Source organism: Sturnus vulgaris, chromosome 19 (assembly GCF_052056855.1).
Source record: "Sturnus vulgaris isolate bStuVul1 chromosome 19, bStuVul1.hap1, whole genome shotgun sequence".
NCBI lineage: Eukaryota > Metazoa > Chordata > Aves > Passeriformes > Sturnidae > Sturnus > Sturnus vulgaris.
Genome location: NC_142261.1, coordinates 2,364,009 through 2,389,897, shown reverse-complemented (window position 1 = coordinate 2,389,897; position 25,889 = coordinate 2,364,009). Strand labels below are relative to the sequence as shown.

The following is a 25,889-nucleotide window of genomic DNA, read 5'->3' as shown; positions in this document are numbered from 1 at the left end:
AGCTCTGCTCTGGAGAAAGAAGCCTACTTTTTGACTTGTCAAATTATACATAAATAAAAAAATAAAACCCTTATTATTTTCATACTTTTCTAAGTTCAAAACAAGCATAACTTTAATGGTCACCTTCTTATATTTCTTTTTCAGGTCTGCACATGTTTCTAGTTTGAGTTGTTTCCCAGTATTTGGTCTGTATATCAAAAAAAGCTTCTTTTTAGGATTCACTTCTTTTACTAGAATTGCTGTTTTCTTGTTATTTCTTATCTGTAAAAAAATAAAGTTTTAAATAAGAGTTATTAATTTGGGCTCATATTCCTTTCAGAAAATATCCTGAGGAGGTGAAAGGAGGAATTTGTTAAAAAACCCGTAAAATTAATTTTAATGTAAGACTCAATGTATTTTGCAAAACTGAACAAAAGTTTTTCAGTTTAGCCCCCAAAACTTCTGAACATAATCCAAAAGACAAGAATCTTACCTGTAGTGATAAATAAAATCCATCATCTGGACCTGTCTGTTCTGCCCACATCTTTGTTGCTTCATCCCAAGACATTCCTCTCTCCACACTGATCTACAAGAGAGCAGTGCAGGGTATTTGAGTGGGAACAGACTTTAAAATAATTACACGGGAACTGAACACATTGTAAAAACTTACTGGCAAATGTTATTACTTCCTATAGAGATGATACAGGATTAACTTACTGTGTACAGCTCTACATGTCCAGAGGTAGAATATCCAGGAGTCAAAAACTTCTTAACATCTGCCTTCCTCACCTTCTCATCCCCAGAGCCCAAATCTGAAGAGGAAAGCAGAGTTTTATTCTGTAGCTCTGTTCTCACTGAAGTTCAAGTGCACTGTGAAATGATTTACTCACCTAAGATGCCCATGTCATATCTTCCATTCTTTTTAGCATTTTGAATAACTGCATTTAATGTGTCAGAGAAGTACTGGAACAAAGCATTCTGCTGATGGACTTCCATACCAAGAATTCGATTCAGAAATTTCCCTATATTGTTGTAATCTCAAAAAAAAGAGTAAGAAATATATGTATTAGGCCAAAGATTAAGTTTGATAACCACAAACCCTCAATCAGTATTCAAAGACTCTTACAAACACTATTTAAATACATCCTTTCAGAAATGCAGAAAACATTAAGTTCTTAAAAAAAAGTCAGTTTTTAGATAATTACAAGCTCAGTGCTGCTGGGAATTCACTGGGACCCAGGGACACTCTACAGATACATTGAGCACCCAAGTACCTTTATCAAGTGTCAGTATTCCAGATCTGTCTTCCACATTTATCAAGCCTACGCCAATCAACCCCTGACGAACATCTAGGAAAGAGAAGGAAGTTAAATCAGAGCTGCTTTGCCATCTAAAAATAACCCAGTGAACTAACAGCTTGTTTAGCCATAGGATCTGATTCCAAAGCCTCTGACACCCCTCACTTCCCATTACTTGCAGTTTCTACCTAATACATCAATAAGCAAAACACAGCTTTGCCTTCTGTCCCTGCAGGAAGCACAGGCAGGGGAAAGCACCAATGGCATCGTGTACATGACAACAGTTCCAGCAGGTATTGGGAAAATGAAGACAAAAATCTGTTTATAATACAGTGGCCAAGCAGATACAGAACATTCCTTACACTCAGAGTTCACAGATCTGGTTTCAAGTGTGAACTTCAACATTCAGGCAATGTGCACAGACTCTCACTGGGCGTTTACTCCCATCTGTCTCAGCTGATCATTTTAAATTGTAACAATGTTTTACAGCTCTAGCATTTCCATTTCTGCATGCTGGAGAAGAATCAAAAGGGAGCTATGACAGCCAGTGCATTATCTTACCTTTGAAGAAGTCTCCAGGAAAATCAGGAGGAGGTGAGACCATTGGGGAGTCCAAGTTCACAATAGATTTCATAACAATCTCCAGAGCATTTCTGCCATACTGTGTAAGAAAAAAACTTTGCTCTATCAATGCCATCCAGTGTTTGTGCCTTAGCCCCAGACATACATGGTTTAACTGGTATTTATAATTCACAATGAAAAGCTTTTCTGTGCAATAGTGAAGGGAATTGTTTATCACCTTTATATAGTGTAGTTTATAACTGAAAACAGCCCAATCTTAATTTTTAATTAGAGCTGCCAAATTAATCTTTCATTGTGGCTTAAAGGACACACACCATTTACTTAAGACTTCCATTGTTTGCAAGAGCAGAAAAGTAATTTACACACACGTGTTCCACATGGCTTCACAAACAGAATTAGGGGTTACAGAAAGAGGCCTTCCACCAGGAAGTGATACAGTTAAAGGTAAGGGACAGAGAGGAACCTTCCTCAACAGGTCATTTGTGTAACAAGCACCACAGCACGAGTTCTGCAACAGAAACAGAATTGTCACCTTGTTGTCAAAATTGAATCTGCTGAGGTCTCGAGTTTCTGTGGCCCGTCTGTCCCCGTGGGTGAGGGCTCCCTGTTAAGACACATCATTGTCATTAGATACAACTTTAAAAAAAAAGAAATCCAAGTTGCATTTTTCTCAAAGGAGAGAGAGAAGACCTCTTGAAACATCTTACCAAACTCTCCAGTCTTTTTGCAACTATAGATGCAAATCTCTGCTCTCCTGCCAGCTCAGAAATGAGGAACACATACTCTGGAGCAGTCACTTGGTTGGATCTATGAGTTCTTCCTGGATAATCAAGTAGAAGCATATATTAGATAAATTCTATTTCAATGAATAATTCTAATAAAATATGAACTGTGAAGAGCAAGGAAAAAGGTAGAACTCAATCCTGCTTAAAGTTAGTTTCTGCTGTAATACAGCAAACAGAAAGTAGCACAGAAATACTCTAAAAGTTGTAGCAACTTCTTTGAAGGCACTTCTTATGTGCATGAAACTCCAAAGCTGCAGCCTAGGCTTGTTTGTGAGGCTGCTTTCGAGATGATTAGCTATGACCACAGATAAAGCTGATTCTGTTCATGGGTACAAGAGACTGGAGGGGTCCTTAGGGGGTTGCCTATTCCATCGGGTAGCAGCAAGTTGTCATTACTGCCGAGTCTGCTGGATAAGGGCACACAGGGAGTGATTTACCAAACTGCTGGATTGCTCTGTCTGCGCTCCACGGCAGCTCCAGGGTCATGTGAACTCTCCTCCTCTGGTTCTTGGCCCTGCGGTCTGCTTGCAGTGAGATACCAGAGCTGGCAGCCTCCGAGATGATGGCAATGTTCTTTGATTGAGAAAAGAGCTTTAGTTAGTATTAAATCCAAGATCAAGCTTCTGTTCCAGTTTCCAAAAAGCCCCCTGGTTTAACAGCTGGGTCTGGGAATGGTTTCACTGTTCCTCTCAAGGCAGAGGGAGGGCAGCAAAGCTGTGGCTTTCTGTATCAAAGTCAGAAATGCTAATGAACTCTCCCGAGTGAAAGGAGGGGGTTTTGCTTTGCTTTTCAACAACTCCCTGTGCAAACAAAGACTTGCCATCCCAGAGGGCAGGTCTCCCTGACACTGGCCTGGACTTCAGAAGGAAAAGGGGAGGGACACAGACTCGCTCCAATAGCAAACCACAGAAAAGACAAAACGTTGCTGCTAGTGCTGTACAAGGAAGAGGATCCAGCCATTCCAGTGCCTGAATGCATTTGCCTTGAAAGAATGCAAATGCTTGGACTGTGCACAGGTCACTTAGAGGAACCCGAGTCTTTACCCTCAAGTGTCACAAGGGACCACACAAGTTCCATGCAATGACATTTACTCCATTTGCCCTCTTGTGGCAGCACGACCCAAATGAAGCACAGGGAAGGCCTTTCTCCTCTCCTCCTTTTATCAGAATTCTATCATTATTCAGGCCAGGATTTTCTTTCAGAGTGCAATACAAAGGACAGAAGCCCCCACTCCTCCCAGTGTTACTTCTCAATCCTTGTTAAGGTTAACAGGCCCCACCTTTTCCCCTCACTGTAAGTTTTCATACAGTGGTCTTCCCCATTTCCCAATTTAATGATTTCCTCTTGGAAAGGGAGGTGCACAGTGACCCAGATGGATGAATCAAAGATATGAATCACAAATCTGCCTTTTAAAACACATACTGTTTTACAAAACCAGCTTAAAGGTGCCAGCTTTCAGTCTGGCACATGGGTGCACACCAAGCACAGCCCTCTGAGGTCACCCAAACTACAGCCTGACCTTTAAACACACTGGACTGCTTGAACAACACTGATTTGAAAAACAAAACAGCAGTGAACCGAAAGTGCTTCTTAACTAACACTTCCAGTACCTGCAAGTCACTGGTGAATAGCTTAGAGTTACTATGGCACCTGGCATATTTATCCACAGTCTATCTCTTCAAGGATTACCTTATCTCCATCCATGAACCTCTGCTTTTCTGTGATGTTCAGGATTTCAACGGGCACATCGAGTTCAGACCTTGACTCATAGGAGATGCTGCCATCATCATTGCTCACCACTCTCCCTTTGCGGCCTGTCATCTTGGGAAGGGAACACAAGCTCAGTGTGCCAGTACCAAAACCACCCCAACAAAAAAAGCTCCAAGCAATATTATTTATCCATGTACCCACATTAAAATGCTCAGTAATTTACTCCCAAGTGCAAAACTACATTAGAGAACCTGGGTTATTTTTTGGCTGATGCCATTATCTGCTACGTGGAACATGACAGAGCAAATCTACATAGAAATGATGTTGCATTATGCTACTGTTCATCAGGGATTTACCAGCAGCACTAAGAAAACAAACTAAACAGACAGCTTAGGCTGCCACTGATTTTAACAGGGTCTTTGAAATCACACTGATGCTGCTACTTGATAGAGACAGGTAGCTTAAAGACACGTTTCTGAAGTTATTGAGAGATTAATTAATCAGGCTTTTCATTAACACATAAAGGTTCTTAATCTCCACTGCCTTGGAAGATGAACTAAAGCTCCTGTCTGTTTAATACACACCAGCAGCAAATTGACTACAGCCAGTCAGAGAAAGACCACAGTAAAGCAAAAGAGAAACTGGTGTGATTAACCCAACTAGAAACCATAAATCTCAGAAATAATGTGTTCACCCACTCAGAGCTCCCCCTGTATTCTAACACAATCTTCACGTCTCTTTCATTCAGAGGCATCAGCAGAGTAACCTCTGCTCTCATTCCTGAGATCACTGCCTAAAACTGAAAAACAGCCTCTTTCAAAATGTACTTTTTTTTTTCTATATGTGAACACAAGCCTACCTCTGCAACATTTTCAGGACCACCCAGTTCATCTATAAGCTCATCCAGTGTATTAGGTGGAAGATCTTCAGCCAGCTTTTCCAGTTTATCCAGCAGTTCTTTTTTCATTTGTTGGGCCCTTTCAACAGCATCCTGACTCGTTACAAAGCTGCTGTTGGTGTTACTGTTTGCTGAAAGTTAAGAAAGACTCTTTGAGATTTAGAATTTTATTGCCTAACTGCTAGGAAATGAATCAACATCAAAGAAAGTTGCTCTTACCAGACGTGTTGGTACTAGAAGTGGTGGTTCCAACAGTGGAAGTGAAACAGCTGGGTCGTTTGGATCCCAGACCAGAGGCTAGTAAGGCACTTTGAATAGAATCTGGGTCTATGCTTTTCTTCTTTTTCTTTTCTTTATTTTTTTTATGCTCTTTTCTAATCAACCAGGGATCTGAAGTTAAATAAAAGTGTCAAACATTTACTAATCAGCCATCTATCCCTTTGAAACAAATACATTCTCATTGCATAAAGTGACTTATAAAAGTCTGAATTCTAGTGTACAAAAATCTAATTGAAGTTTTACATTCTACTAATTGCAGTCTCACTGGAACTGAGCTACATGATTGGTAAACACTTATCTGTAGCTCACTGAAATGTTTGGGAAGACTTTCTGCAAATACAGCTACCTGCTTGATGAAACTTTAACTGTCTTACCATCCTCATCATCTTCACTGGATTCATCTCTGAACGGGTTGAAGTCATCATCGTCTCCAGAGCTCAAAAATTTGGAGCTCTCATTGTCACTTTCTTCATTGTCTGAAGCATCAGACTCGCTTTCACTCTCATCAGAGCTGCTGCCTGCAAGGCCACCTGTTTTGCGGGCTTTTTTGGCTTCTCTGCTTATTTCTTCACCTAATTCCATCATCCCAGAAGAAAAAGAAGTTACTTTAAACCTTGTAGTCTACACACTTCTAAGGTCTGTTTTACCATACACACTGGAAAAATATTCAACTTTTGAAAACAACTATTTAAAAGAATCGAAATTTTAAGCAAGACCTCTCTCCCAAGTTTTTTATGATCACCTACTTTTAAGATAATCAGTTCGGCAAGGGAGTGGTATTAGGCTTCACTTCATTGAGCCTCAAGATAAAGAAAGTTACTTGAGTGACTGTATCAGGAAGTGGTCTGACAGAGGCAAAGCATTTTGGGATTTGCTTCTATAGCACATCAACCCAATTTTGAGCGAAATTAACTAAAATTTACAGGTTGTATTGCAGCTCTCTTAAGGCTGGTGTTAGACATTGCCATTAGTAGGTGTTATATTGCTGCTGAAGCAATATAATCTCTTTCATGGATGACTGTACAGATATTCCCATTTTTCCCCCCACAAAGTTCACTCTCAGGCAGCTCTGAAGTTGCCATTTTCACTGTGGTATTAGTGTAGGAACCTAAGCATTACCTTTTCGTTTCTTCACTTTGTTCTCCTTGCAAGGGCTGTCTCGGGGTGAATTGTTATTACTTTGAGCAGTCAGGTCAATTCCCAACAAGCTAAACAGCTTCTTCCTGTCAGGAGCTGGAAAGTGCTTTTCAATAAGAGACTGGAATACTCCTCTGTTTAAGAAAAAAAAGGGTTGCTTAGTGGAATTTGCATTTATTTAAAGCACAAACCTGTAACATTTAGCAGCTTGTTTGACTTCTGTGAAGAATGACTTCTTGTGAGTGCAGTTGGGCACTCTCTGTTATCACCCACATTACTGTATTTGTCACCTTCTAAGAAGTAGGAGACATTTCTTTTACAGCACTGTTACAACTTGTTAAATTTGTTTTTGGTAACAAGTGGCGTTGCTACTGCCATTTTTTATTGCTCAATTTACGTAAAAGATTAAGTTAATAAATTAAGATCTTCAGCAAGGCAGCTTTGGGATTGGCTCTAGTCCATCTGATCAAAGAGGGAAGTTATGGTCTGTAACGTGCTCTGGTATAAATGCAGCACACACCTGCCAGGCCTCCCCATCCTCCCAGTTTAAGGGGAACAGTCCAAGCTCTTCACACCTGAAAACATCAGTTTGGAATGCCAGGAGAACCAGGAGCTAACCAGTGCTGCCAGATTTTAGGCACAGGCAGCTTCAGTAAAGAACATCAGTACTAAAGGATTCCCAGCCTGCACTGACACATTTGACACACAGAAGGACAGATGACTACACACACACACTAAGCTGGATGAAGGTTAGTTTTGTAAAGAACAGTTTTAAAATTCAGCCTTACTTTGCTGTAGAAACAAAGTCATTCAGTTCCCCACCACCTTCCTCCAGAGCTTCCAATGTTCTTGCTTCTCCTGTCGACTGCAGGCCAATGACAACGCACTGAAGGACAAAGGAATACCAGGCACTGTCACTGTGACTGAGCTTTAAGTTTATGTTGCCTGCATTTCTGCTCATTAGATACCAGGAAGTACAAAAGCACACTCCTACTACGGCTGAAAATATTTGTACCATATATAAAAATAATTCATCTAACAGCTTTACATTTAAGACAAATGTTTAAAAATAAGTCTTGATCAACTTACTTTGCCATTCTTGATTTCTTCCCGAGCCAGCTGCACCACCCTCTTCACCTTTGAGGCTATGCAAAGGTACTTGAAAAACCTCTGGTGAGCTGACCAGAACTGACCCCACATGGACTTTTTCATGCGTTGCTCTGCATCGATGAGATCGGCCGCCTGCTGAAACCTCTCTCGAGCACTGACCCACTAAACATGAAAAGGAGCATTCAAATTTCAACCAGCTTCAACCTCTCAGAACTCAAGAGAGAAAGCAAATTTAACAAGGGGTTCTTACCAGTTTCACAGATTTATTGTACATTTTAACGTATTCCTGTGAGAGCAGAACTTCGTCGATTTTGAAAGTTACACCTGAAAAACTCAACTGTCTGGCTATGTACATTCCTCTCAGCTTCATATCCATAGCAACTATTTCCATGGCACCAACACCTCTAAAATAAAGGAACAATTTAAGTCCATGTTAGAATTTTCAAGAGAAAGGATTTGTTAAAAAACGCCTCAAAACACAACCCCAAGTACTTTAGAGAAAAACAGCTTACAAATGTGAAGCAATATGTTTTCAAAACAATTTGAAATTTTGTCTTTACATAAAACTGTATCTCTGCCTTGTAAGTATTAAGTGTGTCCCAAGAGGCTACTTAAAACTCAGTTACTTTTTTCCCAAATGACCTAGAATTATAAATTGTAACTGGATAATAAAAGTTCGTCCAAATATTAGCTAATTCTTGCATTCAAATTTTGTAAACTGCTGATGATTTAAAATAATACATACCATTCTAAGTTACTCAGATTTATGCTGATATGACAATTATTTAATTACTAAATAACTTCAGTTCTCTTCAACAGCAACACACCTTGAGAGCACAGAAGTCACCTGCAGAACAGCTCTAACTTCATTATTGCTTATTTGATATGCACTCAGTAATGAAGTGAGGCTACACTTGCAGAGCCCAGAAAAAACACACATCATGTAGATGGTAAACAAGATGCATCCTAAGCCCTATTGTGGCATTTTGAAGTGTTCAAAATTCTTTTTTGAATAGGCAAAGCAAGATGCTCACCCACCACAGAACGCAGCAGCAGCGTTTTCTACTGACCCCTCACATTTAGTATTATTAGTATGTTCTGAAACACCAAGTACCTTGTAACAGCACAAAGAATTTCCCTGAACTGGGTTCTTATGCCAGGAAGCACAAGATTTCCTCCTGTTAAATTGCCTAAGATGAATGCATAAACATTAGAGGCCTTCTACAAATAGTGAGCCATTAACTACACTGAGTATACTCACTATAATACAGGGTGTTTTCATGGGGAGCAGCAAAGTATTTTGCTTTCCTAACACCCACATTTTTGAGAGGCCTCTTTTCCCAGAAAGCTTTTAAAGCTCTCAAAATTTTCTGTGAACAAAGGCAACGTCTTATTTTTCACCACTTATGATAAATTATGTTTCTGCTAGATTTAGAAGTCAGAGTTCTTAGTGTGACAGGACATGTTTGCAAAGGACTAGTGTGAAGACAAGGAACTGGAGAGCACAGTGAGCCACAACCTTGTGCACTCTTGTTGTAGGTCTTTGAAATTTTACCTTCTTTCAACAGCCTGAATAAAATCACTGAATTCCCTAAATGGAGTTCCTTCTCCCCATATTCCAAGACGGTTCATGTATGCCATGTTTCTTGGCTCAGATGCACCTAAAAAGAGAAACATAAATCTGTACCAGTGCCAGCAAAACTATCCAGAAACACTTAATACAAACCCAGCAGTACATACCTGTGGCACTGGCATAAACAACCCTGGCTTTTGGAAGTTTATTTTGAAGTTCCAATACAGCCAGACCTGTTTTTGTTGGTTTTGATGAACCAACAGGACACAGATTCTTTGCTTTATGACACTCATCAAATACGATCTGAACCATAATTAAGGAAAAGCTTTGTCCCACTCATGTATAGAATGAGGAGCTAGAACAGAAGGCAAAAAAATCTACTACTTACAATAGGGGCCAGGTGGAAATTGTAAAACTCGAGACACTAGTAATTTTAACTAAAAACCTTGGAAAAATATTTAGTAAGTATTTAAAAACAAAATTGCCAACACTTGAGTTCTTGAAAATGCTGGCAATACTCCAAATATATTAAATATATATTAAAGTAAGTCTGTAAAAAATATCAGTGTAAACTTAAGGTTCTTAAGGATAATAGTTTAGTTTTATAGGTTTAATATAGAAAAAAAAATCAGAAACCTTGCTCTTGTATCAAAGTTGTGTGGCAACAAGTTGATGGTAATATGTCTGGCACAAAGTTTGTACAACTGCAAGTGTAATGTCAGAGCATGCACACAACTGATTACCATTACAAATAAAGAGTACTTAAAAGTCTTTAAAGATACAAGTTTAAATAGCAATTTGGTTATAATCAAATGAACTCCAGAAAAAGGATACAACTCCATCAAAGTCTTCACCACACCAGTGAAGGAGCTGCTTTAATCGGGTTTTGTATTTACCACCAGACTGACTCTCCCCAATAAGAGAAGAGTAGGTAGCAAAGATGACACCTTTCTTCACACTGCCATTATGCTTGGAAGAAATCTTCCCATACTTGAACTGCAATAAATAAAAATTACAGAAGTTAATCAAGAGAGACCCCTCCTCAATCCCACCTACCAGATGATTAAGGGATGCTGGAGGTCTTCACCTCAAAGGTGTGAACACTTGGAGCCACCCATGAGCCCACACCATGATCAGGGCACAGCTGATGGCAATATTAAGAGGTTATATAGTGCTTTACTTAAACATAGACTTAACAAAGAATAAATCTGAGGCTTCCAAAGCTTAGCAGCCACATTCCTTAGCTACATGGTTTCCTTAGTTTAAATACAGTTGAGATTTTAATTTCTATGTATCCCTTTAAGAGCCAACACCTCAAGTGTGATTTACAGCTGCTACCATAAATGATTGCTTCTAAAGCCTTACTTTAGAAATTAAGAATTCACAAAGCAAAAGTATCAACTTAAACCAAACTTTTAAGTTCAGTGAATTCAACCAGTAATTACATTTTACAGTTTAAGCAGCTAATCCAAAGCAGAGGTAATGTCTCCAAAAGTGACTGCACACACGACTGCTGACTTAATAAATTACTGAGCAAGTCTATTATTCAAGTATTACACAAAATGCATTACATATAAAATGTGCACTGAGAAATGGAAAAGAAAAAATTCAAACGCAAAATGTAAAGAATATTTAAACTTCTAGAAAATACTAATAGTGGCAGTAGTGGCTCAAAGTGTAATTTTTTTTAAAAAAAGCACACATGCTGACTTAATCCTACAAGGGGCCTATTTACATGATTAACTTAAAGCTCTGTGTGGTTCTTTGTAAGATTTAAGCTTGTCAAACAAGACCTAGACAGCAAATTTATTGAAATTAGTGCATTCTTGCTCTCAAAACAGTCAACATGCACAACTCGTCACACAAGCGTACCTAAAGGTTTGTCTCAATTGTACATAGTAAAAAGTTTCCACACCTTGTTTAATGAATGCACCAATATGTTTTTTGCTCCAATATCTCTCAAATCTCTTTCAGCATCGTATTTCAGATCATTTGACACGCTAAACCTGAAGATACAAAACAAAGCACATTCTGTAAGTTACAGCAAGTCCAAAGGCAGTTGTTAGAATATTTGTCAGAAGACAGATGACCCGGAATTTAAGTCATAGAGTCACTGGAGTGTCTGCTCTAACAAATCCTGACACACTTACCAGACTGCTCTTTTTCTGCCTAACAAGTAATTTTCATAGATTATTCCAGCTATGGTCCTTCCTTTTCCTACACCAGCACCATCACCTATCAAGAATCCAGCTCTGTCTCCATTGGGCAGGAATGTTTCATGTTGCTGTAGGAGAAAGAACAAAAAACTTGTACCCATTCTCCAGAACACATCACAGGGGATTGTCAGAAAAGAGCAAACATAAGAAACATCCTATTGGAGGAGACCAGTGGTCCAAGCAAACTCCTGGAAGCAGGAAGAGGGGATTTTATTTAGAGAGAGCACAGCACCCTAACTGCATTGTGTGATCCATTCTCCCTTTTCTTCCCTCAGCATCCAGAACTGCTCTAAACATCTGGCCAATATTTTGTGCCTTTTCCTAACTCACTGATAAGCACCTGTACAACTTTTGGAGCAGCAAGACCCAGACATACACAGCCTGTGGAATGCAGTATTCTGAACCTACCCATTCTAAACCAATCTCCTGTCAGTGTCACCAAGCTCTGCTTTGCTCTTGGTTTTGTTTGATATCACTCACTCCTTGATTATCTTAACCCTGATTTCATTCCCTTTCCTTTCTCTCCTCTCCAGCCCCAGGTGTCCCACCTGTGTCACTCTTTTCCTGTGACCATTTCAGTTGTGCTCTTACTCCACTGCCTCCCTCCCCAGCATGCAGACCACTGCACACACATCTGGGGTGGGAACACTGAAGTTCAACCCAGCAGCAAAATAACACCCAGTCCTGTTCTCTATTCCCTTCCCAAGGATGTCAAACAGGGTTGGATTTCTCAGCCTGCTGCTACTGCAGCCATTAATTTTTTTCAAAGAAATAGAAATGACTAAAATGTTCTAAGACAGTTAAGAGATCAGCACTGAGGAAGTGGTTTAGAGGAAGTTTTCCTAGGTGTATTACCTCATTTATCTGAGCTGAAGCTCACCTGCCATCATCTAATGCAACTCAAACCTTTAAGCTCTTATTATTTTATCTCCTTGTAAAACTGACATAGCTGCACTTGTCAGATTGTAGTTTTTCTTCTTAAATTCTCTGTTAGTTTTTAAGCTGTGCTAATGTCTGGCATACCTGGGCTGCATAAGTGATTGCTTCGAGCTGCAAAGCTGACAACCAGCCACTGTCAATTGTTTCCTCTGATATTGATGTCTGGTACCACACATCAGGAGGAGTCACACTGGATAACGAGCTGGTTTCCACTACTGGGTCAGGATGACGTAGACCAATTTTTACTGGTGGATAAAGAAGGGGAAGGAAGGCATCAGATGAAAACAAAATACAGAGTTCTGTTGCTGCAGTGAAAGTTATTGTATTTACCCAAACAACTTAAAATTGTGATTGCATAGGCTGAAATCAACAATGAACATGTTTCATTGCAACAATCTGCCAAGTGTTAATCTGCATTACATATAAAGGAACACATTAATCTGCATTTCTAACTGCAATCTTAGCCTTCTCTTCTCACCACTTTCCCATAATTTTTATGAGATTAGATAAAATTCACTTTACAGAATATTAAAGTACTTGTGTACTTGACTTGTTTGAGAAAAACTAGTCTGAACCTTGTCTTCCCAAAAAGGCCAGAAGCAGCCTCAGGATGCCAGAATCACAAAAGCAACATTCTTCTCACTATTTATATAGTGCCATTTTTAAGCAGAATGAGAGGAGAAAAGATTTAGAACAGACATGGTTTAATTGCTGACAGATCTCATCAGTAACAATAAAAATTAACCATTTAGCTACAAACTCCCTGCAGAATTTTTGCCTTGCTTTTACAGCAGGTCACTGTATTTAGCAAACAAGATAACAGCTTGTTGTCAATGGGTACAACAAACAAAAGAGAAAAAAGGGGAGATGGCAATGAACAGCAGTAAAAGATTCATTCAAAAGAAAACCAAGAGCCAGTTCTAAGTAGTCAGCCAGGAACAATGCAGGAAGAATGTACTTAGGGTGATTTCACACCAAAAGCCTCAAACTAGATTCCTAAGTGTAGCAGTGAGCACTGACTTCCTTTATAAAATTTCCTCTGCTGAGGCACAAGGCATCCTAACAGAGGTTAAAAAAAAAAGCCTGATTTTGGCTCATCAGTCACATCTGTGAAACAAATACTGCTCAATGATACAATGAAAAATTCCTCTTCTGTTTAAAAATCCACTTATCTTCCAAATCTAAGCACTAGAAAAGGTAAATTTCCCAGGAAAACCCACAATATATTCAGGTTCCTGTTAACTTCAGGCAGGATCTATTTTCTGTGTTAGTAATTACACAAGAGTAAATAAATTAACTCTCAAAGCATTCAGCCTTTTGATGTAACAAAAGATCAGGTCATACATTTTATTGGCATATATTCAGCGTAGGTCTCTGCATGGCCCATTTCTTCTTCATCTTCTTCCTCAGGTTCCTCCTCTTCTTTTACTGCTGGCACTTTCTAGAATAGAGAAACACCCGTGTTAGCCAAACAGCACATTGTTAATATTCCATCTTCTGGAAATTAACGTGAGAAAGGAAATGAGGACAAACTTGCACTTCAATTTTTTAACACGTGTAGGGGAGAAAACAGTGAATCGCTGGGGAAACTACACACAAATGTAGATTTCTTACACTCTGAACAGCCCTCTAAAGACACAAAAGACAGGAACCTTCCTCTTTCTTGCAAGGAGATCAAGTACTCCAAACTCACATAAACAGAATTAAAAAGAAATTCCTATTAAAACCAGACCATGACTTAAAGAAAATTGCCTTGAAAACATGACAGCCTTAATGTTCAAGTACTCCCCTGGAGTCTCCTGCAGTTCCACATTCATGACACCATTTCACAACTTTATGGTTAAATAGTCAGTTCTGTCCAGTATTACCCATTTACTGTGACTCTAACCAATGGAAATATATAAATATTTGTAAAGCACTTAACAGATGAAAAACCAAACCTCTTCCATGACTACTGATGTTTAATACAAAAGAAGTGATCTGAAAAACTCCTTCTGTAGGGCAGTCACTGAGCACAGCTCTTCCCAAACATCTGAGCTATCAATGTAGATGCCAAAACTCAAGCGTTTACAGCATCAGAATGTAATTTTATTACACTCAGAAAATTGAATGATACTCAATTTACATCTTCAATTCAACTGCCCAGAAGGACAGCCTTGCTAGGGGGAAGTCTCTCAGTTTCCTCATTGCTACTGATTTTAAAAGAAAATGTTTGAACTCAGAGGAAATGCTATGCTTATCACCTTTAATCAGAGCCACACCCTTCTTGGCCCACACCAGCTTCTGCTAAGGACAGTAATTTCTCGAAATTGTCATTTACTATCTAAGCCTGCTCTGCACAGCTGTTAACTTCACTCATCTAACCAAGTTTCATCTTGTGGAGCAAATGACCTTTTGAACAAACAGATGCACTTGACAGTTCCACCACATACAAGACAAGTATGAGTAACTCCTGAAACTGGCCACAACTGTTAATGGCCAGCAACACATTGGTTTGGCAAATGAATAATTTGTACCACTTACCACAGTAGGTGAAAAACTTCTCATTTTAATGTCATTTATCCATATTCTTGCTACCTCTTTTGTGGAAGCCTCCTTCTTCACTGCACCATTGCTTAGGTCAGCTGCAAAAGAAAAGCTGTGGTTTACAGAATTCCCTCCAAACATCAACTCAGATTAACGTGCTGCACTATTAATGAGCTGGAAGTTTAAAGTATCTAGGAGCACAATGATGCTTCAAGAACACAAATTTGTAACAGGGTCCTTTAAGAAGGCCATTTACTAACCTTTGTCTTCAGTCACATTTGCAAGGAATAGGAATAGAGCTCAATACACAACTAAAATAATTTGCATAAGGATGGATGCAAAATATTGAAAGCAGCTGTCAAACTTCCATCATACCAATGCATGTAATAAACTTAGCATAATTGCCCCTAAAAACAATTAGGGCACTTGCACAAATAAATGTTTTCCTCAAAGACACTGCATAATTTAACTTCTTAATATTTTCCCATCTGGAACTCCTGCTGCCTGAATTATATGAAAATACCATTTTCCTTTCAAGAGCTTCTCTTTTCTACAAGTATTCGTCATTTTTTAAAATAAACACGACGAAAAATCCGGAGACACAGGAACACAAATAAGATTAGGAATGCAGTTCTAGAAGCTGCAGGTCTTCTTTTCTCTTTACACAGAAGCTACAGATTCAACTGTTTTCTACAGCTGTGCCACTCTAACAGTTCCTGTGTGTTGATGTCACCTATTCTGTGCTTCTGAGTTCACTTGGTTTAATAGGACTCACTTATCCCCTTCTGCTTTCTCCCTTCCTCTTCCTCACTTCCTTTACTCCCTGCCCCAGCTTCAGTTCATGTCCCAACTTGGGATTTGGCAGCCACTTCCTAAGAGAAAGCAATGACACAAAGAGGGACATTCTGCTGTTTGTTTCAGTTCTAACAGACAGCTCCTGCACCACTCTCTCTCTCTCTGCATACAGAAAAATAGGTTATGCCAACCACACCTATAAAATCAGCAAAGCTTGTTTCAGAGACAATGGAAGTCACAGAAAGCCAGAAAATGCCTGTTTATCATCCAGAAAGAAGCAGGAAGAAAGATATTTTCAAACTGAACTAGTCTGATCTTAATCTCATGCTAAAATCAGAACAACTTGAAAGAGTTAAAGAGTTTCACACACATGCAGCTTTTTCCTTATACAAGTTGACCACACGTTAAAAATAAAAAAGAAGATAATATAAGAAAGTATTACGGAAGGAATCACAAAATGAAGATTTGAAGTGTGCTAACAAAGCCCTTGGGGCATTTAAGTTACAGCAACATTTCAGAAGTAACATGAAAAAAAGAGCAAATTTTTAGGACTCAATTTCTTAAACAATAGATCTGATGTCTCCAATGAAACAAAGGGACAGATTTTTCCTTTTGCAGGAGACACTTCACACAAACACCTTATGTGCCACAAATCTCATTTGGAAGATGCTAAATAGAAAAAAGTACTAGTTTGCTGTAGTTCCAAGTACACACTAGAACAAGAACTGGTGGAGACTTCAGTAACATAGCTAATAGACTTCAGTCATGTTCACAAATTAATTTTACCAATTTTCTGCAATCTGTCATTTTCCTCATTCCATGCAGTAAGTCAATAAGTTAATTTTCCTAACTCTTATTTCATACTACTTCACCCTGAATTTTAACACCTCTACAGCTAGAATGAAATTTATCAGATTTCCTGAACCATTTCATTTTACCAGGATGTTCTACTAATCAATGAAAATCCATGATGTGCAAAGATCGTTATTTCGCTATTTATCTAAAATATTGTAATTACAAAGAAAGAAAACTCACTTGCTGCTGTTGCTACTGGTTGGGCAATATTAGGAGGTGGCTTCAATTTCATGAGTTCATTAAGACTATTGTTCTTGAGCAGATCTTTCAGCTGAATCTGGTCCTTGGAAGGTGCAGTGGTCAAGGCATTGCGAACTGCTGGTGCTGCCACCGAGGGCCGAGTGGTTGTGCTGGTCTGGATGATCTTTGCTACAGTGATCGTCTGCCTCGAGGTCGTGACAGGCGTCGTTTTTGTCACCACTATTGTCGTCCCCAGAGTTGGAAGCTGATTGATTTGATTCAGCACGAAGGTTGTGGTGGATGGTGGTTGCTGGCAACAAAAGTGGGGAAATTTTCAGAAAATAGTCAAATAGAAAGAGAAAACTTTATGAGACTTTATTTAGCAAGCCAGTTTCTAGAAGACACTTTGAGTAAGAAATGTCGTGAAGTAACATGCTGAAGATACCAGAGTAATTATCTTGTGCTGCAGTAATCTGAGCAAAAAGTATCTCTCAATACACTGTACATATTTCAGAAGGTTAGTTTTAGTTTTTATTTTAAGGTAAGGAAAAGGAAATAAAAAAATAAAATGAAAAATTCATCCCCCAGGTACAAGATACAACCACAGTTTCCCTCATATCTGATAAAGCCAGTCCAACCCACTGCAAGACAGACCCACCAGTGGCCAAGGCTCAGCCAGTCAGTGCCACTGGCAGTGCCTGTGAGAAGGTATTTGTTTAACAACAGGCAAAAACTGCTACACAATCAGCAGCTGGGACGGAGGAGTGACAGTGTGTGAGAAAACCCTGCAGACACCAAGGTCAGTGAAGGAAGGGGAGAAGGTGCCCCAGGTGCTGGAGCAGAGACTCCCCCCGCAGCCCTTGGAGGACCATGGATACCAGGAGTGAAGTTGAGCCCAGGACAAAGCAAGGAGTGGGGAGAAGGTATTTTTAGATTTGTTCTTATTTCTCATTTTCCTTTTCCATTGTTAACTGGCAATGAATTAATTTCCTTGAGTTGACTCTGGTTTGCCCATGACAAATTGCTGATCTCCCTGTCCTTATCTCAACCCATGAGCCTTTCAGCATCATTTTTCAGCCTTTGTGCAACTGAGGTGGAGTGATAAAGCAGCTTAGTGGGCACCTGGTGCCCAGCCCAAGTTAAGCCCCCTCCCCATCTAAACCCTGGAGCACCAGCCCTTACCCGAACATTTAATAAGGCTGGAGTAGACACAGTCTCAGGTTCTTGTTTCACAGCAGCTGCAGCCTCAGTCTCCAGGCCCAGTTCTAATGCACTAAGTGGTACTGACTGCACAGGGAAGAAAGCAAACAAGTCAGCAGGAATAAAACCTTAGGGCTTTTGTTCCCAGTCTGTGCCTCAAGTGGCTACACTCTGCCAGAGTGAAGGCCATCACAGAGCTTAAACATGGTATTTTTCATTACATTTTTATGCATTTCATTGTAGAGCAGCTAGTCCCCACCGATATGAGAGCTCTCCATGGATACCTGACATTCTGTCCCCATGTCATTTAGTCCCCATATTCAGAATTAAGCATATTTCTATTTGTACTGACCTCAAGTGTTTCAGATCGCTTTTTTGTACAGAAGCTTGAAATTAATTCACAAATTATTTTCCAATCTCAGTGCTATGAAGCAATAAACTTCAAACTCCACATGCTTCAACCATTTACTGTGGACATCACCCCCTTTAACCCCCCCATCACAGCAAACCCAAGCTCTAAGAAACCCCTAAGTTCTTGTTTTAACCTGCTGAACAGCTGGAGTTGGTGCTGGATTTGCAAGAACCACATCTGGAGAGTCAATATCAAAGAGATCATTTGGACTGATTCCACTCTCACTCAAAGCAGCAAGCAACAGATCTTGTCCTGGCTCCACCATCTCTGAAAAAAAAAAAAAAGAAATGAAACTGTAAATACAAGTACATTTAATTCTGATTTATTTTTTGCCCCCACACAACTCCATTTCCTGGATTTAAGGGCATTCACAGTGCCCAAAGTTTCACTTTCTAGATTTGCTCGGGTTCTTTTGTTAATTTATAGGCCTTCCAATATACAGCAGGGAGAATTAAACAGATTATTACACAAAATGCTATCATACCCATAAACTTAAGACACCTTTTCCAGTCTTTGAGGCACCACATTTTCAAGCATTACAAGAAATACCAAGGGCAGAAATGGTGAAACCATGTTATGCTAATGATCCATCTTTGTCAGTGAAACAACTGCACAGGGGAAGCACAATTAAAACTCATTTACTTTATCTTGTAACAAGTTAGTGATAAAGAACTTTTAAGGAAAGCTTTAATTTCTTGCTCGTCCTTACATTAGGTTACATTCATTCACTGGAGAAATTTTGTTTTGCATAGTGGAGAGAACAAATGTGCCACTATTATAGTATGTAACTGCTTATTAAATAGGACACTAACATCAGGTCACAGACTCCTTTATGTGTAGGACAAGCAAAACTAATTTCAAAAAGCTATTCTAGACAGCATAAAAACTTATTAAAAAGCCAAATACTCCATATTTAAAGATGAAGAGAGAAGATAACACATTTCACTTGCTTAAGAAGGAAACCCATCTGCCCTAGTATTAAGATAAAAATTAAATGATTTCTCAGAACTTTAACTGTTGCTTATACAGTCTAAAATACATCTCAAGCAGATCTTAATTTCACTTACCCTCCACACCCCTTAACACCCACTGGGAACAAAACAACGAAACTCAATGAAGCCAAACACCTACTCTAAAGTAGGTAAGAGAACAAAATTATTTGCTGGCATTTTAGATGCTCATTCACAAGACTCCAAAACAGCATTGCCTTGCTTATCCCTTCTACGTGCACAACTCAGTCACATCCAGCTGGCTGGTCACACATATTCCTCAGCACATTTAGCAGAACAGGTAATTCTTGTAATAAGCTAAGCCCCAGGCACTCAGTTCTTACTCTTCCCAGTTTTAGTCTGTGCAATAGCAGGGAGAAATCTCTTGGTTGTGGATTCATACAGAGATGGTGGCACCACAAATGCAAGGTACCGGGACAAAGGGGAGATTTTAAGGTATCAAAGACTTAAAGTTGCTCCAAACAATATCAAAGTAACAAACAATTGGTGGGATTGCTACTGACCACACACAGCCCCATCAAACACCACTTGCTTGTCAGAACCAGATTTTTTTTTTCTGAAATGAATTTGAGATTACCAAATAAATTGGCAGAATGGCCTGGTTTGCTGCTGTGAGGTACAGAAAATATTAACAAGTATTAATTCATCTAGCAGATTTAATTGACATGGCAGCACCATGAAAGCATGTCACCACCCACCAGCCTGTCACCCAGATCCCTGAATGGGTCAACAAAAGTGGTAAGAACTGACTTTTAGTTTCACATCTCATCCCAGAAAGAATGTGCCTCTTCTCTCAATAAAGGGGACTATATATATATAAATATACACATTAATTAGGTAGGATAAACCCTTAGTTTTCATCTTAGCAGTAACCATCACATCCAAGTTTAGAAGCTTGCAGCATTATTTACTAACTAGAACCAGGTGAGGGGAGGAAAGTTTAAGTTTGCAGATGAAATTTTTTGCTTATCAGTACTTTTGGTGTTCAGAACTTGAGAGTAGCTACTGAAGATGAATTTCTCTACAAAAAAAAAAATCCCTTCTCTACAGAGGGGGAATTAATATAAGTCACCCCATCAAAACAGCTCCAAACCACTTTAAAAATCATAATTTCACAGTACCCATTTGGGAAAGAGGCATAAACACCACCTTTGCTCAAAGGACATATAAACAAAAATGTCTAAATGTACAATGGAAAAAATCATCAGTTAAGTCATTCTTTATCTGTATGGAGCTGTGATCACCCCACTGCTAAACAAAGATACAACTAAAACTTGGTTGAGAGTTAAGGGACTGGACTGAATAGAGGCACAAAAAGGCAGAAGCTTGGGGCTTTTCACTTAAGAGAAAATGAAAAGACTCAAGAACTTCTAGTCTGCTCTCACAATATAAGAAAGGCTTTCTATGAAGTTGAGACTCAAAGCTAAACCAAAGCTAGAAGAAAAAACCACACCAACACCACAAAAAGACATCTCTCCCCAGGCCACCCCACAACGGTGACACAACCCATCACATCTGTTTTAAGTCCAGTTTAACATATCCACCATGCCACTGACCTCGACATGTTTAACCTTTAAAAACATGATGGCTGATATCTTCAAAGTTTCAGAGTTCAGAAAACAAAACATTTCATAGCAGTAATGCTTTAGTTGCTTATTTCAAAGTCTTCAGTAGATGACTGGTGATAGAAACTACAAAAGCAATTCCTATAATTTCAGAATAAATATCTCCAGTTTAGAAGCATCCCTTTCCAGTGGGGCTGTTTTAATGTAAGAAATCCCCTAGCTGCACCTCTCCCCTGATACTCCAAATTTTAAGTCTTAAAAATTCACGGTTGCTCACAATCCAGCAAAAAGATCAGTAAAACAACAGCAATTGTTTGTCTGTCAGTTTGGACAATGAAAGTTTGACTAGTTTCACTTATTTTGTTTCTGTACAGTAGGAACAAAGCTGCATTGTTTGAAACAAAAGGAATTCTGAACTTCTAGAATTTTTACATTAGAAGTCACTGAATACTTAGCACCAATTTTAGGCTTTGTGCAATTTCCAAGCACCAATGCTGCCCACCCTCCTCATTTTAATTTAGCAAGGAAAGTAAATGAGGGAGAAAAAAAAACACAGGAGAAGCTGCATTGTGATAACTTGGTTTGTTTTCTGTAGCACATGCTGGTTAAGCTTAAAACATTATCAGGCTGAACCAGCTCCATAATCTTGCAAGGTAGGAGGCTCCTCAGTTAACACAAGTGAAAGTGACTTTATCGAGCTCTGCAGCTCAGCCTTGGCAATACTATATAAGGACCTGTTTGCCACATCTTCAAAAATCTCCGAAAGAAAATACTTATTAAAAAGTTGTGAATATTACAAGCTGTTCCCCGAGCATTTCATCACTCGAAGAACTGTTTTGAGCATGTAGAATCTTGCAGATAAGACTGTCTATGTTTAGTGAGGTAGTCCAATGTCACTGAGCAAGAATCAGCCTATTAAATAAAACTAAAAAAAAATGTATTTATAAAATTTCAACTGTAATAATACTTTAATTACTTTCTTTGTATTAGGAAAAAGCAAACTGCTGCTATTTCAAGAAGTGCTACCAAAACACACCAAACATTTCTGTAAGATGCTTTCCTCATGAAGAATACAGCTTAAAACTTTGATGAAGAGACGGTTTTGTGATCACTGCACATTATGTAAATAATTCCTGATTTAAAGATACAAAACCAGAATGCCATGTTTAATATCATGTCATGTATCCATGCCAACCTGGCTCTCTCTCTCCTTCCATTTTAGCTTTGGTACAAAAGAAACAAAACAAAAAAAAAAAAGAAAAAAAAGATTCTAAAACACATGTCAAGCAACCTGCTCTGTTTCCCCTGAGAAAGATACTGGTAGAATCCCAAACAACGAAAAGCCTTTTGATTTTCAGGTCTGTGAGTTACACATTGCAACACTGCATGTCTAAAGTGCTTATTTAAAAACCATAATCAAGTACAGTATCATAAATTGGTCCAAACCAAACATCACAATCAAGCAGGCACTGCTATTCCCAAGCCCTTCAGACACCTGGGCTCTGTGGAACACCCAAGTGCTTGGCTGGGACACAAAGAGCATTCAGCAACTTCTGTTCTTTTACTGGAAAGGTTCATCCCCACTGCCTTTTTGAGGAGTACCTGTCACCTGAACTGTACTGAAAACCATTTATAATATCACACAAATACTGGAGTTGTAGAGATAAAGAAGCTTTGCCCTGCAAATTCTCTGCCTGTCTAAACCATGAGTTATTATTGACCTGAAAATTCCACATCTCCCTTTGCAGCCTCTCACAGCAGAGGTGTAAGGGCTGCTGAGCCCCATCCCACCCAACAGGATTCTCTGGATATCCACGTGGGTTCTGCTCATCTCACAGCTTTTGCCTCCGGAATGCAACCTGGGTAACAGTAAAAAAAAACCTCAACCAACCCAACCCCTTCTGGTCCTCTCCAAGCCACCATCCAATCAAAGAGCAAAACCCTAATTAATGAACTCACCCATCCTTCCATGCCTTAACCTCAAGACTAGCAGTTAATTTTACATTTACACGTACAAAGGTGTTCTCACAAAAATAATAAGTTAACTGTAATCCTGGAAAAATCATTCCCATTTTCCCAAGGCTGGTTACTACTCAAACATCAAAGCTTTCAAGGACACGAGGGACACTCCAGGGCACTCCGGGGTTCAACTCTGCCTCAACGCTTTTTAATGACTGTTCTGCAAAATTTACAGCTGTCATGTTACACAGTCTGCAAATATGAAATTCAGAAGTTTTGAAAATATTAGAAGACTAAACAATGCAATAATTTGGCATGAAATCAGCTTTCAGACTAAAAGGCTGGAGCTGGTAATTTGGCCACTGGTGAAAGTTTTTAAGAAGTAAAAATTCAAAGAAATAAGAGCAGCATGTGAATGCCAGGATCCTTAGTTTTAACCTGTGAGCCAATTCCAAGTGTGTCTCAAAGCACCACTGCCTATATCCATGACCTGCTTCAATGACTTTTAGAGCAATTCTCAGCCAGTTTTGAAACCAAGTAAGTAGTCTGGACAAAAAGACAAACTGCCCACGTTTTATTTCTAAATAATATTAAGATTGCATACAAATATAACATCTCATGGCTGTGAGGCAGATTCAAAATACCAATTCAAATGTCATGCTGTTACACAATTTCAATTCTTGCTTTACAAAATCAACTACAAATTTTCAATTTTGGCGGAGAGTAGTTTACAAAACATTAATGTATGTTTTTAAATAATTTTAATCCAGACACAAACTCGGTAGTCTAAAGCCAAATAGTCTACCACCGAGTTAATTCCTAACTTTACACTGTGTCGTTTGATCACACTAATTTTTTTTTTAACTTACTGTGGAATTACCTAATAGATCAATTCAAGGTTTGGATTTTTTAAGCATTTACAAAATTTGCCTCATCTTTTAAAGGTATCAAACACGTGGAACCAGCCTCAGGTACTTCAGAGTGCCTGAAAGTACAAGAGTTCTAACTTACACTCTCAAGTGCAGTGTGGAACATGGTCAGCTAAAAATAATAAAGAAACAACCTAAAAAAAACCAAAAAAACAGAAGAAAAACCCAAAAGGCCTCTTCCCCTTCAGACTGTAGGGGCATTTCTACGTTAAACTATTACTCACCCTAGCAACCTCTGTTTGAGGTGCGCTCGTTAAGAGTCCCTGGACTTTGAGGCCGTGTCTGTCGCCGCGGTTCAGCTCCCCGGGAGCAGCGGGGCCCCGGAGGGCTCGGCCGGGCAGGGAAAGCCCCCGGGGGAGGCGAAGGGAGAGACGGGGGGGGGGTCGGCGGCTCCTGCCCCGCCACCTTCCCACCAACACGTGTTCCCGACATAAACTTCCGGGTTGGGCCAGAATCGGCTGCGTAATCCTGTCCCATGCGCGACTTTTTGTTTCCAGATCTTCACCTCTTTAAAGATCCCTTCAACAGCACCGCGATCCCGGGGAAGGGCGGCAGGGCTCCGTCTCACGGCGGCTTTCGGAGCCGCTCCGGCACCATAAATCAAACACCCCCATCCCCCCCGCCCGGTTTCTCCGTTTCAAACCTCAACAATCAGCAGCCGCGGAAAGAGCGCACAAAGGCGCGGGCCGGCCCGGGGGGCTCTGCCCGCGCAGGGATGCGGCGGGGGGGGCGGCCAAACCCAACGCCGCGCCCGCCCCCGTTACAGAAGCATTTCCCCAGAACCGGGGGGCCCCGCCGCCCACCCCCGCACGCCCCCGGGCACGAAGTTCACGGGACAACCGGGGCTCCGCCGGGGCGGCGGCGGCGCCTCCCCCGCCCGCCGCGCCGCCCCCGGCCCACCGGGACCCCTGTGGGGGCGGCCGTACAGCCTTCCGGGGCTGAGGGACCGAGGGAGCCGCGGAGCCGCTCCCAGCACAACGGGCTCTCCTCCGACACCCCCGCGCTGCCACCGCGGGCCCCGGTGAGGAGCGGAGGGGAGGAAACCCCCGCGGCGGCCCCGCAACGCGGGGAGCGGCCAGAGGCGGCCAAACAGACGCGACACCAAGCGAAAGGGCAGAGCAGGACTTACTCTCTGTCGCGCTCGATCCTCCCGCGGGCTCCTGGAAGTCTCCGCCGCCGGCCCCGCCGCCCGCCGCTTTCTAACTCACAGCCGCCATCTTTGCCCTCCCTCCCCTCACAGGGAGGGGGGGCCGGGGGCCGCCCGCACCACGTGACACGGGCCGCGCCTCCCTCCCCCCGCCGCGGCGCGCGCGCTCCCCGCCCACGTGACGCCGCCAGCCACCGCCCGCCGCTGGCGCGCGCTCGGCACCACGTGACCCGCCCCCCGCCCGCGGGCTCCCCGGTCACGTGGCCGTCGCCGCCGCCGTCTCGCGCCCACCCCCCCCCTCCCACCGCCGCCGCCGCCGGGCCCCGGCGCGCGCTCCCCGCTCGCCCCCGCCACGTGACATGCCGCGCCTCGGTTCTTCCCTGCTCTCAGCAACGGGAAGGTAGAAAGTTCCCCGTTCCCTCCCCTCCAAGAAAACCCGGCGTATCCACCGTCCGTCGAATAAGGGACGTCCCCGCGGGCGGGCCCCGCCCCAGGGCGGCGGCCGCAGTCGAGCCTTGGCGATCCGGGCCCGGTTCCCGGTAGGGTGGGGGGAGGGGAAGGCGGAGGCGAACGGCTGCGAGCGGTCACGTGACCGAGGCTCCCGCAAGATGGCGGCTGCCGGCGAGAACGCGGCAGCGCGGCGGAGCTCTCGCGAGATCTCGCGTTTCTCGCTGCATCACGGGGAGTTGGGGGAGGGCGCCGTGCGCGCGCCCCCGCCTGAGGCGGCGTTGGCGGGAGCGGCCTCGGAGCGTTGGGACAGGGCCGGGCGCGGGGCTGGGGCCCCGGGGGCTGCCGGCGTGAGGGG

At 41.4% G+C, this 25,889-nt stretch overlaps 1 protein-coding gene across 2 annotated transcripts in view; it reads right to left on the bottom strand.

The window, feature by feature from the left end:
- SBNO1 (strawberry notch homolog 1) overlaps positions 1-25,219 on the bottom strand; it is a 28,818-nt gene extending 3,599 nt beyond the window's left edge. Inside the window, exons 1-29 of one of the 2 annotated variants that reach the window (XM_014874970.2) lie at positions 25,067-25,219; positions 18,608-18,741; positions 18,045-18,149; positions 16,863-17,172; positions 15,030-15,130; positions 13,851-13,947; positions 12,591-12,751; positions 11,502-11,635; positions 11,267-11,357; positions 10,186-10,347; positions 9,519-9,654; positions 9,334-9,439; positions 8,029-8,182; positions 7,758-7,940; positions 7,457-7,554; positions 6,651-6,802; positions 5,906-6,103; positions 5,472-5,642; positions 5,214-5,383; positions 4,334-4,465; positions 3,082-3,217; positions 2,567-2,679; positions 2,392-2,463; positions 1,839-1,938; positions 1,254-1,328; positions 870-1,016; positions 697-791; positions 473-565; positions 124-261 (exon numbers count right to left, since the gene is read on the bottom strand). In XM_014874970.2, coding sequence (XP_014730456.1) covers positions 124-261; positions 473-565; positions 697-791; positions 870-1,016; positions 1,254-1,328; positions 1,839-1,938; positions 2,392-2,463; positions 2,567-2,679; positions 3,082-3,217; positions 4,334-4,465; positions 5,214-5,383; positions 5,472-5,642; positions 5,906-6,103; positions 6,651-6,802; positions 7,457-7,554; positions 7,758-7,940; positions 8,029-8,182; positions 9,334-9,439; positions 9,519-9,654; positions 10,186-10,347; positions 11,267-11,357; positions 11,502-11,635; positions 12,591-12,751; positions 13,851-13,947; positions 15,030-15,130; positions 16,863-17,172; positions 18,045-18,149; positions 18,608-18,739 — 3,762 coding nt within the window. In that variant the 5' untranslated portion in view covers positions 18,740-18,741; positions 25,067-25,219. Of the gene's footprint in view, positions 1-123; positions 262-472; positions 566-696; positions 792-869; positions 1,017-1,253; positions 1,329-1,838; positions 1,939-2,391; positions 2,464-2,566; positions 2,680-3,081; positions 3,218-4,333; positions 4,466-5,213; positions 5,384-5,471; positions 5,643-5,905; positions 6,104-6,650; positions 6,803-7,456; positions 7,555-7,757; positions 7,941-8,028; positions 8,183-9,333; positions 9,440-9,518; positions 9,655-10,185; positions 10,348-11,266; positions 11,358-11,501; positions 11,636-12,590; positions 12,752-13,850; positions 13,948-15,029; positions 15,131-16,862; positions 17,173-18,044; positions 18,150-18,607; positions 18,742-24,161; positions 24,413-25,066 lie in introns of those variants that run through there. The other variant, XM_014874971.2, reaches the window with a different exon arrangement.
- Between the last annotated feature and the right edge of the window lie 670 nt (positions 25,220-25,889).